The sequence below is a fragment of the Siphateles boraxobius genome, unplaced genomic scaffold (genome assembly GCF_051911475.1).
Source record: "Siphateles boraxobius isolate OS27281-9 unplaced genomic scaffold, OSU_SipBor_1 24, whole genome shotgun sequence".
NCBI lineage: Eukaryota > Metazoa > Chordata > Actinopteri > Cypriniformes > Leuciscidae > Siphateles > Siphateles boraxobius.
Genome location: NW_027508855.1, coordinates 6651072 through 6667273, shown reverse-complemented (window position 1 = coordinate 6667273; position 16202 = coordinate 6651072). Strand labels below are relative to the sequence as shown.

At 36.5% G+C, this 16202-nt stretch overlaps 1 protein-coding gene across 4 annotated transcripts in view; it reads right to left on the bottom strand.

The window, feature by feature from the left end:
* Positions 1-1229: 1229 nt before the first annotated feature.
* Positions 1230-16202, bottom strand: part of slc33a2 (solute carrier family 33 member 2) — a 45725-nt gene continuing 30752 nt past the window's right edge. For 2 of the 4 annotated variants that reach the window (XM_077241043.1, XM_077241042.1), the window contains exons 4-6: positions 14490-14590; positions 10641-10750; positions 3153-6043 (exon numbers count right to left, since the gene is read on the bottom strand). In XM_077241043.1, coding sequence (XP_077097158.1) covers positions 5840-6043; positions 10641-10750; positions 14490-14590 — 415 coding nt within the window. In that variant the 3' untranslated portion in view covers positions 3153-5839. Of the gene's footprint in view, positions 1802-1900; positions 2005-2825; positions 2954-3152; positions 6044-10640; positions 10751-14489; positions 14591-16202 lie in introns of those variants that run through there. The other 2 variants (XR_013206838.1, XR_013206839.1) reach the window with 2 other exon arrangements.

The following is a 16202-nucleotide window of genomic DNA, read 5'->3' as shown; positions in this document are numbered from 1 at the left end:
TTCTACAATGTTGGCACACAAATGAAAGTGTTATTCCTCCTAAATAATAGACTGCATTATGTAAATGATATCTGAACAGTTCTGAGAGGGTTATCAAATTCAGTCAGAAATATTCAAGAACAGGCGCACAGACTTTTGACAGTGCATGAAGAGTTTGGAAAGGCTGAGGAGAAAGAGGAGGAGGATGATGAATAAAAAACTAAACAAAAAGAGGGGCAATGTGTGGAAAGCAGATCTGATCTGGCGACATGTATATATTTCGCATTCGGCAAACAAACAAAAGGCCGGTAAATAGCAGGAGAGGAAATGCGTGGTTATCCGATGCCGCCGCTCCGCGCTCAGCCCGCACCTCCCGGCTAGGGTTTCCCTGGAAGACAAAGAGCCACCAGCGCATTCTGCCGGCCTGCCCACAAAAAGCTGCGCTGAAAAAGCCAACACCTCTTCCCTTCGGGGGCTCCACAAAACACTTTTGTTAGTCGATATTAAAACATGTTGCAATATCAGCCCCTGTCTCACAAAGGAAACTTAATCACGTGCATGAGGAGGAAGCTAGCCGGCTGGTTTTTAATACAGGGACTAAGAACATCATCAGAGGAGAGGGTTAGTCAATTTATGATGGTAGGGTTAGTTAGAGTTAACTGTTAAAGGGATAGTTCACCCCAAAATTTTAATTCTATCATCATTTACTCACCCTCATGGCATTCCAAACATGTACGACTTTCTTTCTTCTGTGGAAAACAGAAGATATTTTAAAAGTCAATGGGGTTCGAACAACATTGGACTCCACTGACTTTTATTAAATGGACAAAAACCCTAGGACATAAAAATAAAATAAAAACTTTATTTTCCACAGAAACAAAAGTTATACAGGTTTAAAACAATATGAGGTAATATGAATAAATGATCAAAGCATTTTAATTTTTGGGGTGAACTATCCCTTTGACACAAAAGAGCACATCCCTAAATGATGGGCATAACTTTTTATTCTATTAGGGCCAAAAAAGAAATATTAAACTACTGATTAGAGGTTTTAAGTCACAACCAGGGTTATTATAGTTAACTAAAACTAAAACCATAAAAAAATATTTTTTGTTACTTGAAAATAAAAAAAACATTAACTTATTAAAAAAATAAAATAAAAAAGATAAAACACCTCACATTTATTAATTTAACATATGCTTTTATCCAAAGCGACTTTTGGCAATTACAAAACAAGCAATTCATTTCAAAACGTTAAACTTATTATTTATTTATTTTGCAGCAAGTTGCCCAGGAGACATTTCTCATTTTCATTTAGTTTAACTTGTACTAAAATAACTAAAAATAAATGCAAACTATATAGACTTATTATATACTTAAAAATGTATAGACTAAATTACTAAAACTAACAAAAATTAAAACATTTTAAATTCTAAATATTATTTAAAACTATAATAGTATCTCAAAGGTATTAAAATTGTACTGCTCATATCACAATGTACAATTTAAGTATTCGGATCGGTCAAGTTTCAAGTTAAAAATATTGTGCAAGATTTGGATGAGACATGCAAAGACAGGCTGTAACTGAAAGCAGCAGAATGGCTTTGGTGACTGTACAGTCTCTGGACTCACTCACTCAGCTGGACAACTCCTCCCAATTTCTCGGACCCAGTCGGGGGTCTGTCTCCAATCGACACCACGAGACAAACTGTCCCTTTACTTCTCACTCTACACTGTGTCCTTTCTTCTCTTCTCAGCTTATTTCCCAAAAACCTGAGGCTCTAATGCTTCTTTCTGCTCCCAGAAAATGGAAACTCAATGCCTGGGAAAAGCACAAGAAACAACTTGAGGTCTGTTTCATGTCATACCTATTGTTTGTTGCTATTAGGTAAGACAAGTCAATTTAAAACAGCTTTGCTACCTTAAAAACAGTTGGCGTTCACATTCAGCTGTTTGTAAATGGGAATCCAGGCCACAATTCATACCCAAAGCTAATTGGAGGTTAACTGGCTATCTGACTGAAGTCTAAGGAGAAAACAGCACACACACACACAGAAAAAAACTATTTGGCTAACAATTTAAGAAAATGTAGGCAGTGTTCATCAAAATAATCAATACTTTTTATTTTTGCACCAACAGAAATTCTGACCACAACAATATAACAGGCAGAGATAGATTCAGCAGACATTTTACATTTAACATTTATTTTCACCAGTATTTCCTGTGTTGGTTTTGAAGGAAAAATCTGCAGAATGGACCATTTTCACATATCTGGGGTTCTCAGATGCGGAAGTTGTCATAGTTGCAACAAAATAAAGCAAACAACATCTGTTTCTGGCTAGGAGCTGAAGAAACTATACAATACATACTGTAAAATAAATACACTATAAAAAGTGATCAGTTAACTTAACTTAAAATAAGTGAGGTAACCCATTTTGCCTAATAAATCAACTTAAAAATTAAGTTTTGTGACCTTGACAATTCCACCTAACTTATTTTTTTCAATTACACATGAAGTTTATTTATTTTAAGGCAACAGTTTCCTCACTTTTTTAAGTTAAGTCAACTGATCCCTTTTTACAAATCTATATTTCTGAATATACTTTTGAAGACTATGAAAAAACCTGCTGTAGCTCAATTATAACTGTGCATGTAAACATACATACTCTCTATTTGACCAGTTCTTGGTCTCTTGTGATTTTGCGAAGGTGAAGAGTGAAGAAGATTTTCCCTTCCTTTCTTTCCTGTCCTTCCTCTCTATCTAAACCACCCAGGAAATAATGTCACAGTGAAAAGGTGAAGTGCAGGTCTATTCATGAATTACGTAAGGACTCGGGAAGAATCACCTCTCTGTCATGGTGAGGGAGAGTATACAGTGTCATGGTAAAAGCTGGGGATATGGTTCAGTCCCATCAATAAAATACGGTTCTACAGTTATTGCGTCATCTCATGGGGAAACATCTCCAGGCTCCATCTGGGGAAATACTTGAGTTGTTAGTATTTCACTCTGCTTTAGACCTTCAGAGCAGTGTATAAACCACAAATGTACACAACACAATATTGGATTTTCTAAAGACTAAGGTTAAGTCTTATGGCCCAGGATCTCTTGATAACAGACTAATGGCTTTTAATTCTTGTCTGATAAGCTCACAAAAGCACAGGCACACTCTGGGTTCAGTAATAGCTTTTATTTTTGAGTCTCCTACATGTATAGTCAGGGCTAATGTCCCCAAAATATGTTTTTTTTGTTTGGTAAGGCTTTAGTTAATCCAAATATTTAATGATAACCATCAATTGGCCATACCTTTTCAGTTATCTAATAAAAGGATGAGCTTTGAACCATTTGAAAAATGTATTATTCAGTTGTGCATGTCTGGTTCTATTTCTCAAAACAAAAACAAAAAAACAGAAGCATTGTTAACATGAAACCAAGAGCAAAATGACAAGACTATATACTACACTATACAAGCATGGAAAACATATAGTGTAAATGGGTCCGTGTACCCGTTCATTCATTTATCGATTTAATATTAAAAGTAGAAAAATTAGAAAACCACTCATTTATTTGTGCTTCGCTACAACATAAAATCATCCGCTCAGTGCTGTCCAGTGAGTCACACAGCTTTGCCACACAGATTTTGATAGTTGGACAACTAAATAAAACCAGTGGTGTGCTGAAGTAGCAGGCTGATGGGTAATGTGGGTGCAGATGAGAGATAACCAACATTAATATTCCTGAAACAATCAGATAATATTTCTCTGGCACTTCTCTGGCACTCTGGGTTGTCGAACCCATGTCTATAGAGAAGAAAACCCTTACTAGGCCAATTTGTGTCAAAGCATTCCTTAGTCCGGTTGTTGGATGAGCCTTTAAGAATCCATCCAGCAGAGGAAGACTACAGGTATTATTCTACAGGGAACTGTGGAAGAATGGGTTGATCTTTGGTTGACCAATCAGCGGAAAGGGGCGTTTCATGCCCTACATGTGGAGTCTAAAAATATAAAATCAAGCCGAATTCTCGTTTAAAAAAAATAAATTGTTGTTGTGAAAAAACAAGGGAAAAAAACACGTATAAATTATCCATTTTTCAAATTTTTCTAATTTCAATATTAAATCGAAAAACAAATGAATAAATTAAATGTTCACGGACCCCTAGTGTGCTTTATACGTGTATAGGTGCATGTTCATTTTCTATTGTTTTTTTTGTTTGTTTTTTGCAATTAAAATAGCCCTCCGAATTGTGTATAAACAAACAATTATAATATGTTATAGTTTCAAGGTATCTTAAACACATTAGTTATGGCAAAATCCACACATATACCCATCTAGTCTCAACAATATCTCCACATGTTTTGGCTCTGCAATAAACTATATAAAAAAAGTAAGGCAATTCAAACATATTCAAAAATAAAACATGGCTCAGGAAGATAGTGACACAGAGAATTACCCACAGTCCTTTACAAGAACTTCAGGATTAAGGTTTGTATATCGATATCATGATGATAGTCTATATTTCACTGACTCAAGAAAAAATATATATATATTTTCCAGGTTTGATGAGAGTTATAGTGAAAAAGAAATGAACAAATTTGTGTTATTGCATAGGAAATGCAGACAACTCACTATACAAAAATTAAATAATTTTAAACAATATAGCATTGGCTCAAAAAAATGAGCTTGATGAGTTGACTTTCAATGTACAGTATATTTAACAGACATTAAAGGGGTCATATACTTTTTAGAATATTTTTTTTCCCTGAGGTCCACTCACAAAGTTAGTCAAGTTTTATATATCAAAACAGTCCTAATTTAGTATTCTCATGACTGCTATTTTTGGTGTTGTGCCTTGCATATGTAAACACAGTCTAGGTAAGTGAAATGAGAAATAGTTGAGTCACGTTTGCTGCTGGGCCATTCTTTCCTAACATTTTCTAACAACCCTAGGAAGGATAAGCAGATCTCCAGGTGCTATACACAATCAGGTGAAGCACAAGGTTTTTAACTTATTTAACTCTCATCACCAATTCTTTTGGAGTTAGGTCATAGGTCATTTTTGGCAGTTTCTGAACTACAAATAAGAGTCAATGTACAACATGGTCAAAAGGTACAGTGCTTTTTCATAGTACATTGAACTTTCATTTTCCCGTGATATGACCCCTTTAATAAAAGTATTGCATTGAGAATACAAAAAAGCACTCCACTAATCATAGAACCATAATTCAATGTTCATACTGCTTCCAAATTTGCATGACACTAAAGTCAAGCGATTCTTAAAATGCAGCATGCTGTTGATTGGTCATTAAGCTGAATGGTGTCTGCGATTAAAAACTAAAGCCATTTCTAAGATGAATACATGCTGCATATAAGGAAATGTGTAAATGGCTAGGGTGTGTATAACTAAACCAAACTATACTAGACCCTTAATCAAGCTTTAAACCTTTTATAACTAGTACAATTCTGTTGAATTACACATTTAGCATTGTCCATTATAGCAAACTCATTTTTTTAATGAACAACTGTTGTCCTTCAGACAGACTACATGGCATGTTCACATTGTTGCCATAGCTCAGTCTGCTTGCCATTCAGGATCACTTGTTTTATAAAAGCAAGTACCTTTAAATAGTTGACTATATGAAGCTGTTAAACATTTGCAGTGTTTTTCAGAGAGGTACTGAGAAGTGCGCATGTGGCTTTTGTCTCGGACAATGCTGGTTGTGTCATAAATAAATACAAATAAAAACAATAAATTTGCTTGTCTGTCTATTTGGTCACCAGTATCTTATCCTTAGCATAAGATTCAATCTCGCTCTCTTTTACCCAGACATTAACTCACTCTGCCCTCTTTTAGGCTCACACTGGTCACAGTGGCTGGCCTTTAAGCTGCTCCTTCAGGATGCCAGTCTCTGTTGCTCTCCACACATGCAGTGCACTGCTGGAGGTGAGGAAGAGGAAGAGGATGAAGGCTATGGGAAACCCCACAGTGTCCACCATACCTCCAGCCAGGGCACTAAAACTCAGTTTTCCCAGGACCTCCAGAGTGGCCAGAAAACTGTAGTGGGTGGCCTAAAGATTGACAGACAGAGAGAGGCAAACATAAAAAGAGTTTTAGCATTAACTTTTGGCAATTTTGGGGATTTACTCAAGAATAGTGAAAAAGGGACAGTAAATTATACAGAAAGGGGCATGTGTTTTGCTGTTAGGCTAGACTTAGATGTTACACGTGAGCAACTGTCATTTATTCACTGATCTCTACTTTTTTAAAAATGTTTTCAGATCCAGGTCCAGCACTTAATTACAAAAGAGATCTTTACATTAAAGGAGAACTCCGGGCAATTTTTAAGTTAATCTTGATCGTTATACCTTTGTGAGTACGGTCTATAGAAAAAAAAAACGAACCGGATTGGTGCGTGCAACACAAAGCTGCGACCGCAAATGCCTAGAGCTCCCCCTCAGCTAAAACAGCAGTTATGGGGGCATATACATAAAGAGTGTCTTTGTGCCTCTTAACAGACACAAAATGCAATTAAAATGTCTGTCCAACATGAACAGGGCCCTTACATGTGAACAAGGTGCGTTTAGCAACAACCATTGTTTAAATTCACCTAAATAGTGTTTTAGACGGCCAGCTGTAGTCTCGCGCTGAAGTCCTGTGGGAACTCAGTTGTAACCAAAGGTAAATAGTAGTGATGGGAAGTCCGGTTCTTTTCCGCGAACCGGTTCTTTTGGACAGTTTGTTTCAATGAACCGGTTCAAGAAATGGTTCGCGTTTGTGCCGTTCCGAATTATGGCAACAGAATGCGAAAATAAAAGAACTTATTTTCATCATCTTCCTTTCCATGACCTCGAGATTCTGCAGTTGTGTCTAGTTGTACTTCAACTTGATTCGCAAACTCCCATACAAGACCTACGCGCTAAAGATTACCGCATTTGCAGCGAACACTTTGACAAGGATGACTACACAGACACAACACAGCGGGGCCGGTTGAAGAAATAAGTGATTCCGTGGACGAAGACGTGTGCAACCACTGTGGAGGTAATGTAAACTTTATTTATCCTTCCATTTGGGCGCTATGTTGTGTCTGTGTAGTCATCCTTGAACGACACAAAAGCGAACCATTTCTTCTTCACCTACACACTGCTATTTACCTTTGGCTACAACTGAGTTACAATGGGACTTCAGCGGGAGACTACAGCTAGTCGTCTAAAACACTATTTAGGTGAATTTAAACAATGTCTAAGTTGCTAAACGCATCTTGTTCACATGTAAGGGCCCTTTTCATGTTGGACAGGCATTTTAATTAGATTTTGTGTCTGTTAAGAGGCACAAAGACACTCTTTATGTATATGCCCCCATAACTACCGTTTTAGCTGAGTGGGAGCTCTGGGCATTTGCGGGAACAGCTCCGTGTTGCAAGCACCAATCCGGTTCGTTTTTTTTCTTCTATAGACAGTACTCACAAAGATATAACGATCAAGATTAACTTAAAAATTGCCCGGAGTTCTCCTGTAAGGATGCACCAATTTTTTTAAATTGACCAATAACCCCAATATTTTTTCCCATGTTATGGCCGAAAACCAACAAATGACTTGCATTACAATTATTCTACACTATATTGCCTAAATAATTTAAAAAGAAAACATGAACTAAAATCTGTCATGTTAAATAATAAAAGTGAATTAAAACACTACAACATGTAATGCTAGGCATATCATTTTTCAGTTTTGTTGTTGTTTACTAAAACTATGAAAAAAGTTTCCATTGACTGAAATAAAATATAAATGTTAGATGAAAAACTGAAACAAAAATTTGAAATGTTGCCATAGCAACTAACTGAAATAAAATAAGTTGAAGTGTTTAAATTACTCGAATTAAAACTGAAATAAAAATAAATCAAAGATAAATAGATTTTTTTAATGGTAAAAATTACATTTTAAAATTCAATTTAAATTTAAAAGCTGAAAATGTTAAAATAAAAGCCAATTCAAAATATTAATAAATATAAGTATTTATAGCATAAAAGAATACTAAAATAACACTATACTGTACAGTATGAAAATAGATAATTAATTTAAGATTATAAAAAAATGTAAAGGCAAACTTTAAGTAGATGTTAGATAGGTAAGGTAATCTAAATGTGAAAATAGGGGAAATGAGCAGGCACAATTGAAAATGCATAATTAAATATACAATATCACAATGAAATATAAAATATCACAACAAATATAAAATATCTCCAATATCGTACGATAACTAATATACATTGTGCTACGTTAATTTAAATATTATGACCCTTTATGTCTTCATAGATCAGGACAGTTAGAGATAGTACGGGAAACAGCGGGAGCTGTTTAAATAAAAGCTTATTTATCAATTTTTAACTTCGCCTCACATCAGAACAATTCCAACAGGAGGATCAAAGAGCAGTCTGAATCCTTCTCTTGTCTGGACATTAGAGACCGTCTCCATACTCTAGTCCTTCGACTTAACACACAGAATGGGAAAGCAAAGCCAAGTCCATTCCTTCACATGGCCCCGCCACCAAAGTTAAGTGAAGTACCTTTATTCCTACAAACTTGTTTAAGGTGTTCAGTTTCTCCCTCTAGGGCCTTTTCACAAACATTCACAGTATCGGTTTTCGGTCATCTAAAACCACCTTAAAACAAACACACACTAGCTGCTCTCGCTACGGTATGTACAGTATGTTATAAGAATATTTCGAATTAGCCTACAGTTTACAATTATCCTCCTGGTTATTTTCTTCTAAATGTGAATCTGAAGTTTTTAATTGCTCAGAGGATGAGGAAAAACATACTAGCACTTTCTCGTATTGTGTAATGAGTTTCGTTAGTACCATTAATTTAGCAGGTATTAGGCTGGTGAAGTGACAAATAGCTAAGAGAGCAGTGAAAGATCACATGCAAGCAGCGCAGGCCCATACTGTGATGTCAAAGATGAACGATGGGACGAAAGGAATGAATATGGGAGGGGAGAGATATTGGAACAGTGAGAACTACCGTTTATCATCTAGGAGACATAAATAAACAAATAGAGAGAATGAACAACTGAACTAACAAAGAGAGAAATTAGACAACACAAGATTAGTGGGACATACTGTAATAGGGAGTGGAGTATTGTGAAGAACAGAGGTGATATAGATGGACTGTTTTTTATAGACAGGTAAGCTGTCTTTACACTACAAAAGTGGCACAGAATAGTACACTGCACAGAAGCAGTATCTAAAGAGAAATACAATGTGCATTAGGTTTGTTTCACAAACTATATACTAAAAAAACCATTTGTTTGCACAATCTGCCGCTTATTCATCTTATGCTCATGTTCAGAACAAAACGGGCACTGATTGTCAAAAGAGCAAAATGTGCCAACTTTGTTTATAGATTTACAGCGAGGATTTCATAAATATCATAGCTGTATAAATAGCGATATCATTCGAAGTTACTAAAAACTTTTTTGATTTTTGAAGAACAAAATATTAATATATTATCTCTAACACATTAATAGAATAAATGCATAATTGTTGGCAGGACAAGTAAATACTACTGGCCCGACTGGCAGCCAGAAAAAAAGTATATAAAAAACAGAATCGGCCACAGAAATGAACCCCTATAATCACTTAATATTATTGCAATTAATATTCCTGGAATAATAAATGCTTCATTCATTTACAGCCAAATGTTTAAGAGTTGAGTTGATACGTTTATGTATTCAGTAATGATACATTAAATTTATCAAAATTGTCATTTATAATTTCACAAAAGATTTCCATTACGAATAAATGCTGATCTTTGCTATCCATCAAAGAACCCTGAAAAGTATTATCACAGTTTCCTCAAAAGAAAAAAACATATATTAAGCAGCAATAGAGTTTTCGACATTGATAATAATAAGAAAAGTTTCTTGAGCAACAAAAAAGCATATTAGAATGACTTCTGAAGGATCATGTGACACTGAACACTGGAGTAATGATGCTGAAAATTCAGCTTTGTCATCACAGGAATAAATTATATTAAAATTATTTACTGTACTTTCTATGAAATATAAATGCAGCCTTCGTGAGCATAAGAGTTTTTAGAGTAGAGTCTGGAAATAACATAAATCAATTTTAAACTTGCTTTGCTTACATAAGTACTAATGTACAACGTGTCAGAGCATGCAAACTAACCACTGGGCTACACATAAAAAAAGAAGAAAGAAAGAAATCAAAATGTCAAATCTATGAATTTGAATATACTTTCTGATGAGTACGCTTTGTAGGTGATTGATGAGTTGAAATGGGTTGACGTGCAGAGCTAAAGAGTGTTAAAACTGCTCAGTTCTCTGAGTGGAGATATTGACTGACAGATGAATGAGATTTTGACTGCTGTGATGTGCTCACGTATGTGGCAGACAGGAAACACTCTCAGGCTTTCTGCAGCTCACGACCTGTTGTGAGACTCTACCTGTCAACAACTATCAAAAACTGTAAGATTCATGTTTTGTTGTCTTTGGAGCTTGGCTGCTGAAACTGAAGAGAAAACACAACAGATTTGTCCTGCTGTTGACCTCAGGTGAACACGTGTGATGCCATTAAGCAGCCCGTTCTGACCTGTCAGGGAGCAAGAGTCAGAGCTGTGGTCAGTTGAAGAGGGGGGTGTGTAATACCTGTATGCTCTCTTCGGCTCTCTGTGTGCAGTTCATCATCGTGGTGAAAGTGAGAGTGGTGATAAGACCCGCTATGAAATGCTGCAAACTCAGACTCAGCACTGCCATACCTGAGGAAGAGCAGACACAACACACATTAATATAACATTCAAAATTATCCCCTTGTTTTAAGGCTGCAACAAAAAGCCTCAGATCGCAGACACACCTCAAGTTTGAATTTGTGACTCTGAATTTAGATATTGAATATAAAAACGCATAATGCCTCTGAAATATTGCACTGAATATCTGGCAGTGTTAACTGAGAGAGATGGCCTGTGGGAAGAAATGTGTGCAAGGTGACGAGCTTCTGTCTTGTAGTTTGTGCTTGGCCTTACTCAGACTTGGTGATGAAGCGTTTACCGGTTTGGCGATAAGCCATGATAAAAATTCCCGACGTTTAGTATTACCTTTCATACACTGAACAAAATTATAAACACTATAGACTTTTTCCTATGTACACAAAAGGCCTATTTCTCTCAAATATTGGTCACAAATCTAGAGTCACAGGTGTGCCATAGGCTGGCCACAATAAAAGGCCACTCTAAAATGTGCAGTTTTATCACACATCACAATGCCAGACGCTTGAGGGAGCGTGCAATTGGCATGCCGACTGCAGGAATGTCCACCAGAGCTGTTGCCCGTGAATTGAATATTCATTTCTCTACCATAAGCCGTCTCCAAAGGCGTTTCAGAGAATTTGGCAGTACATCCAACCGGCCTTAAAACCGCAGACCACGTGTAACCACACCAGCCCAGGACCTCCACATCCAGCATCTTCACCTCCAAGATGGTCTAAGACCAGCCAACCGGAACGCTGCTGCAACAATCAATTAAAAAAAATTGCTGGTTTGCAATTGCATTGTGGCGGTGGGGTTATGGTATGGGCAGGCTTATTTTATGGACAACGAACACAGGTGCATTTTATTGATGGCATTTTGAATGCACAGAGATACTGTGACGAGATCCTTAGGCCCACTGTTCTAAGTCTCACATCCACAACCATCAGCTCATGTTGCAGCATGATAATGTACAGCCCCATGTTGCAAGGATCTGTACACAAATCTTGGAAGCTGAAAACATTCCAGTTCTTGCATGGCCAGCATACTCACCGGACATGTCACCCATTGAGCATGTTTGGGATGCTCTGGATTGGCGTATACGACAGCATGTTCCAGGTCCTGCCAATATCCAGCAACTTCGTTGAAGAGGAGTGGACCAACATTACACAGGCCACATTCAACAACCTGCGTGAGGCACTGCGTGAAGCAAATGGTGGTCACAGCTGATACACAGCTCCGGAAGGATAAAAAGAAGAGTGACAACAGTGCAAGACGAGAGAGGACCAGGCCTGGACTTTATGTTGCTGCTTTTTATTGTTTATTTGCAGAAGTCGTCAGTGAGGGACTGATGCTTTACTGTTGTTTTGTAGTGTTTATTTATTTTGATATTCAGATTTATGTTGAAAGTTCACCGTTTCCTGCTGGTAAATGTTTTTCTATCCGGAAAAAAAAATTCATAGTGCTAATATTATTTGTTGTTTGTCGGTTTACTGCATAAAACTTGGTGAAATTATTTCAGTGTACATATGAGTACTTTTTGAACATTTCCAGCACATTTTAACAATACCATGAAAATATTAATAATCATGATAATTTTGGTCACTATATCATGATAGGAAATTTTCATACAGTTTCAGCTCTACTCACTCAACACTGTCATACCTGTGTTAGCAGGAACAGTACTGTACATGCTTGTTATTATAACACTCTCCCAGACTATTACTAATGCAGACAGAACCATGTCAAACTACTAGCAGTTTAACTTAAGAAACAGTCAAATCTGACTCTATATGTTGCCACAATTGACGCTAAGAAATCTGTGTCTTTTTGGCCATTTTGAAGTTGATTATTAAATTCACCTGAGTGACGTCCACCCAGAGCATGAGACAGACTGTCTACCATTAAAGCCTCTAAAAATTATGAATCTCAAATCAATCATTACCAGAAGCCCATTTGCACAAAAAAAAATCATGAAGCTTTCACATCCAGCTCCATCTGAATTATTCACTGGAAATGTTTAGTTCTGCCTAACAAGACTTCTCCATTACTTATCCAGGAACCACAGGAAGGAAAATCAGCTCTTCTGAGGCATCCAGTCTCATACAATATTGAAAAATATTTTCTGCAGAACTTTATCATTCTTTTTTCCTCTTTTTTTTGAGGGGTGTGATGGGGTGCAGTTGCTTTGTTCCATTTCGTTTGGGAGAGTGGCAAAAAGAGAGACAGAGAGAGAATAAGAAAGACAGAGAGTTGTCAAACAGAAGCTCGCTGACAAAAACATCTTGACTAAAAAGCCGTGACATCCTGGGGAAGAAGTAATACAGTGGCAAAAAATACAGAGTGAAACAGCTAAAACGCAAGATTTCCCCATTTCCTTTTTTTCATTTTCATTAAATAAACATTCAAAGCACCTGTGAGAGAAAGAGACCACGCAAGGAAAAATAAGAGAAACTGGCAGAGGGTATGAATATGGGTTTATTCATTTATCAAAGTGAGCCGTGAGAATACTCTGTAAAATAGCGTTAGCTTCCGCAGACAAAAACAGAAACGCAAATCCACTTAAGCAAGTTGAACCGGGAGAGAGTATGTTTGACATAACTTCTGTATGATCACTTCTACACAGTTCATGCATAAAATTTTGCTTGAATTATGCTGAATCCAAGCACTAGGACTATGAAGATGGTTATCAGAACAGATCTACAGGAGTCTTACAAAAGATTTATGGAATAAAAGTTCAAGATAATTTCTCGGAAAAGAAAGCACACTGATATAAGTTTGGATCAATACTGAAAGTTTGTCTTCGGTAAGATATCAGCCTCTGGTACTACAGATTTTATATTAAAACAGATACCTAAGGCAACAAATAAACAGCCTTAAACACCTGATGAAATGAAACGAAGTCTGTTAACGGACTCAACAATTGCCAATTATTTTCGGGATAAATCTGAAAATGTGTATTTTTCCTTTTTGATTCTCCAGAGGTCGCTTAAGTACCAAATAAGTTCTTGCCTTTATCATGTGATGATGGTATTTATGTTTGTATTTTTTATACATGTTAAGCTTTGATAATTAATTATTTCTGCCATACAAAGAGTGTAAATATCTTTATTATCCTACCCATCTGGATTTGATTTATAAATAAATTAAATTAGTTAACTAAATGAAACAATGTTAAAATAACATTTTTAATCACACACGTCAACTTTTGATTTTTTTATTTAAATTTTCTATTCTGATCTCACCATACAGCAAGATGAACTCTATGCTGGTCTGTATGACATTCATGTCAATACTCTCCCTTTTTATCAGATGCTGTTGTTTAATGCAGTGTTGAGAGTTTTAATCAGACACACTCTGCCTGAACACCTGTTTACTCTGTGGAAGGTGCTGAAATGGACACTGTAGGCTGTCAGTGGAAAACGCGGGAAACCGGAGACGGCCCTATGGATTCTTAAATGCAGGGGAACAGTAGAAAGCTCAGTGGAGAACAGGTCAATTTCACTTCTATATATACATAATTACAGGTGAGCTATTTGACTCTTAAGAACCAACTGTAACCATAAAATGTACATGGCAGTCATAAACCTGTTTTGAATGCATTGAAAAACTCACAGTGTACTGAGTTTTTCCCTGTTCTTTCATTTATAAAGCAGTGCATATTTAAAGAGAAAAAGTAAAATAAATAAAATGTAAAAAATTTAAAATTAAATATGCTGGTCCTATAAAATGTTCACGTATATTCATTTCTCACCTTTCATCAAGGGTGAGGGCTCCAGCACTACGAGAAGTGAGCTCTGAAAGACCATGCTGATAGTCCGCATCATAAACACACGTCTCATCAGCAGGCCAATACTGAGGATATAAAAGAGATAAAGTTCAGTTCATATCATCTCATACTACACAAATATATAGTATAATATACATTAAAGTTCAAAATATTTAAATAAATTAATACTTTTATGAGTCACAGGACACTTTACAGGACACATTAATTTGAATTTGACAGACGTGATAGTAAAGACATTTATTATGTTACAAAAAAAAATATTACAAATAAATGCTGCTCTTCCATCATTTCAGCAACTTTCTATTTATTATCACAGGTAGAGGTTCCACAAAAATATTACGCAAAACCATGTTTTCAAAACTGAAGTGTTTCTTGAGCTGCAAATCAGCATATTAGAATGATTTGTGAAGGAATATGTGAGAAGGAAGACTAATGGCTGCTGAAAATTCACAGGGATAAATTACATTTTAAAATATACATTAAAACAGAACATTTCAATTGTAATAATATTTCACAATATTATTACTGTTTTTTAATTAAATAAATGCAGCAACTTTTGAACAGTAGTGCAATATAATTTAAAATGAAAAAAGACATAGGCCTATATATAAAAAAATATACCAAACAAACTATAGGCTAATATTTTACAGATCAATCATTGTAGGACATTAATGAGGGTCAACCACACAGGACTGCCACACTGAGACAGAGAAGCACTCCTGTACACATGCTTACATGCAGTGTGTTTGCTTACACACTCTAATTGATTCTCTATTAGCAGTTGAGAATCCCACTGGGTGAACTTCCGTCACGTCATAATCAATAACGCGACAAGATCCACAGACACGGGCTGATTAACCCCCGGCTAATTAGTGACCATCACACACCTCAATTTCTCCCAGCTCCAATCAGAACACCCGTAGGGCCCTGTCAATCAAACACAGGGTCTGGAGTCACGGCTTCAACGTCAGCTGTTATTATTTCCAATTATCAGCACAGTTAACATAATTTTCATCATGTTCTCTAAAATGAACAAATGTATTAATGCTTAAAGCAGTCAGGCAGAATGATTAATAACCAGGCTTGAGTTAAGCTCAGGTGACAGCATCTGTTGCCTGAAAATTAGTTTGACTTGTCCATAAGGTTGTAAAAAGAAGTATACAATTGCATCATCAATTAAATATCCTTTCCATGTGAATAAACTCCAAGGCCTCTGACAGAGAAAGCAAGTCGAGAAAGAGAGAAGGAGATGCAGGTAAAGGTCAACAGAACTTTAAGAGAAGAGTAAGGAATCGTCCGTCATCTTAAACCAGCCTTTTAGATCTAGATGAACCCAGTCAACAACAGCAGCCGGTCAGACAGAAAGCCAATCTGCCGTCATTCTCATGCAAACACCCACCCTGCATCCACTCAATAACACTCTTTCATATTTCACACAGATGAGAGGAGAGATAGGAAAAAAGAGCTGTAAGAAAGACAGAGAGAGTCTTAAAAAGGAAAACAAGCAACTTAGAGAGAGAGGAGGATGCGAGAGATCGAAAGCAAGTCTAAAACAGGTGTATCACACTAGCAGTTAGGCCCGATAAGATTCGTACTCTCAGATTGCTGATGGCGATCAGTGTATGGGGGTCAGTTTTTGGCCACTCAAGCATTTCAGATGGGGCCGGGATAAGTGTC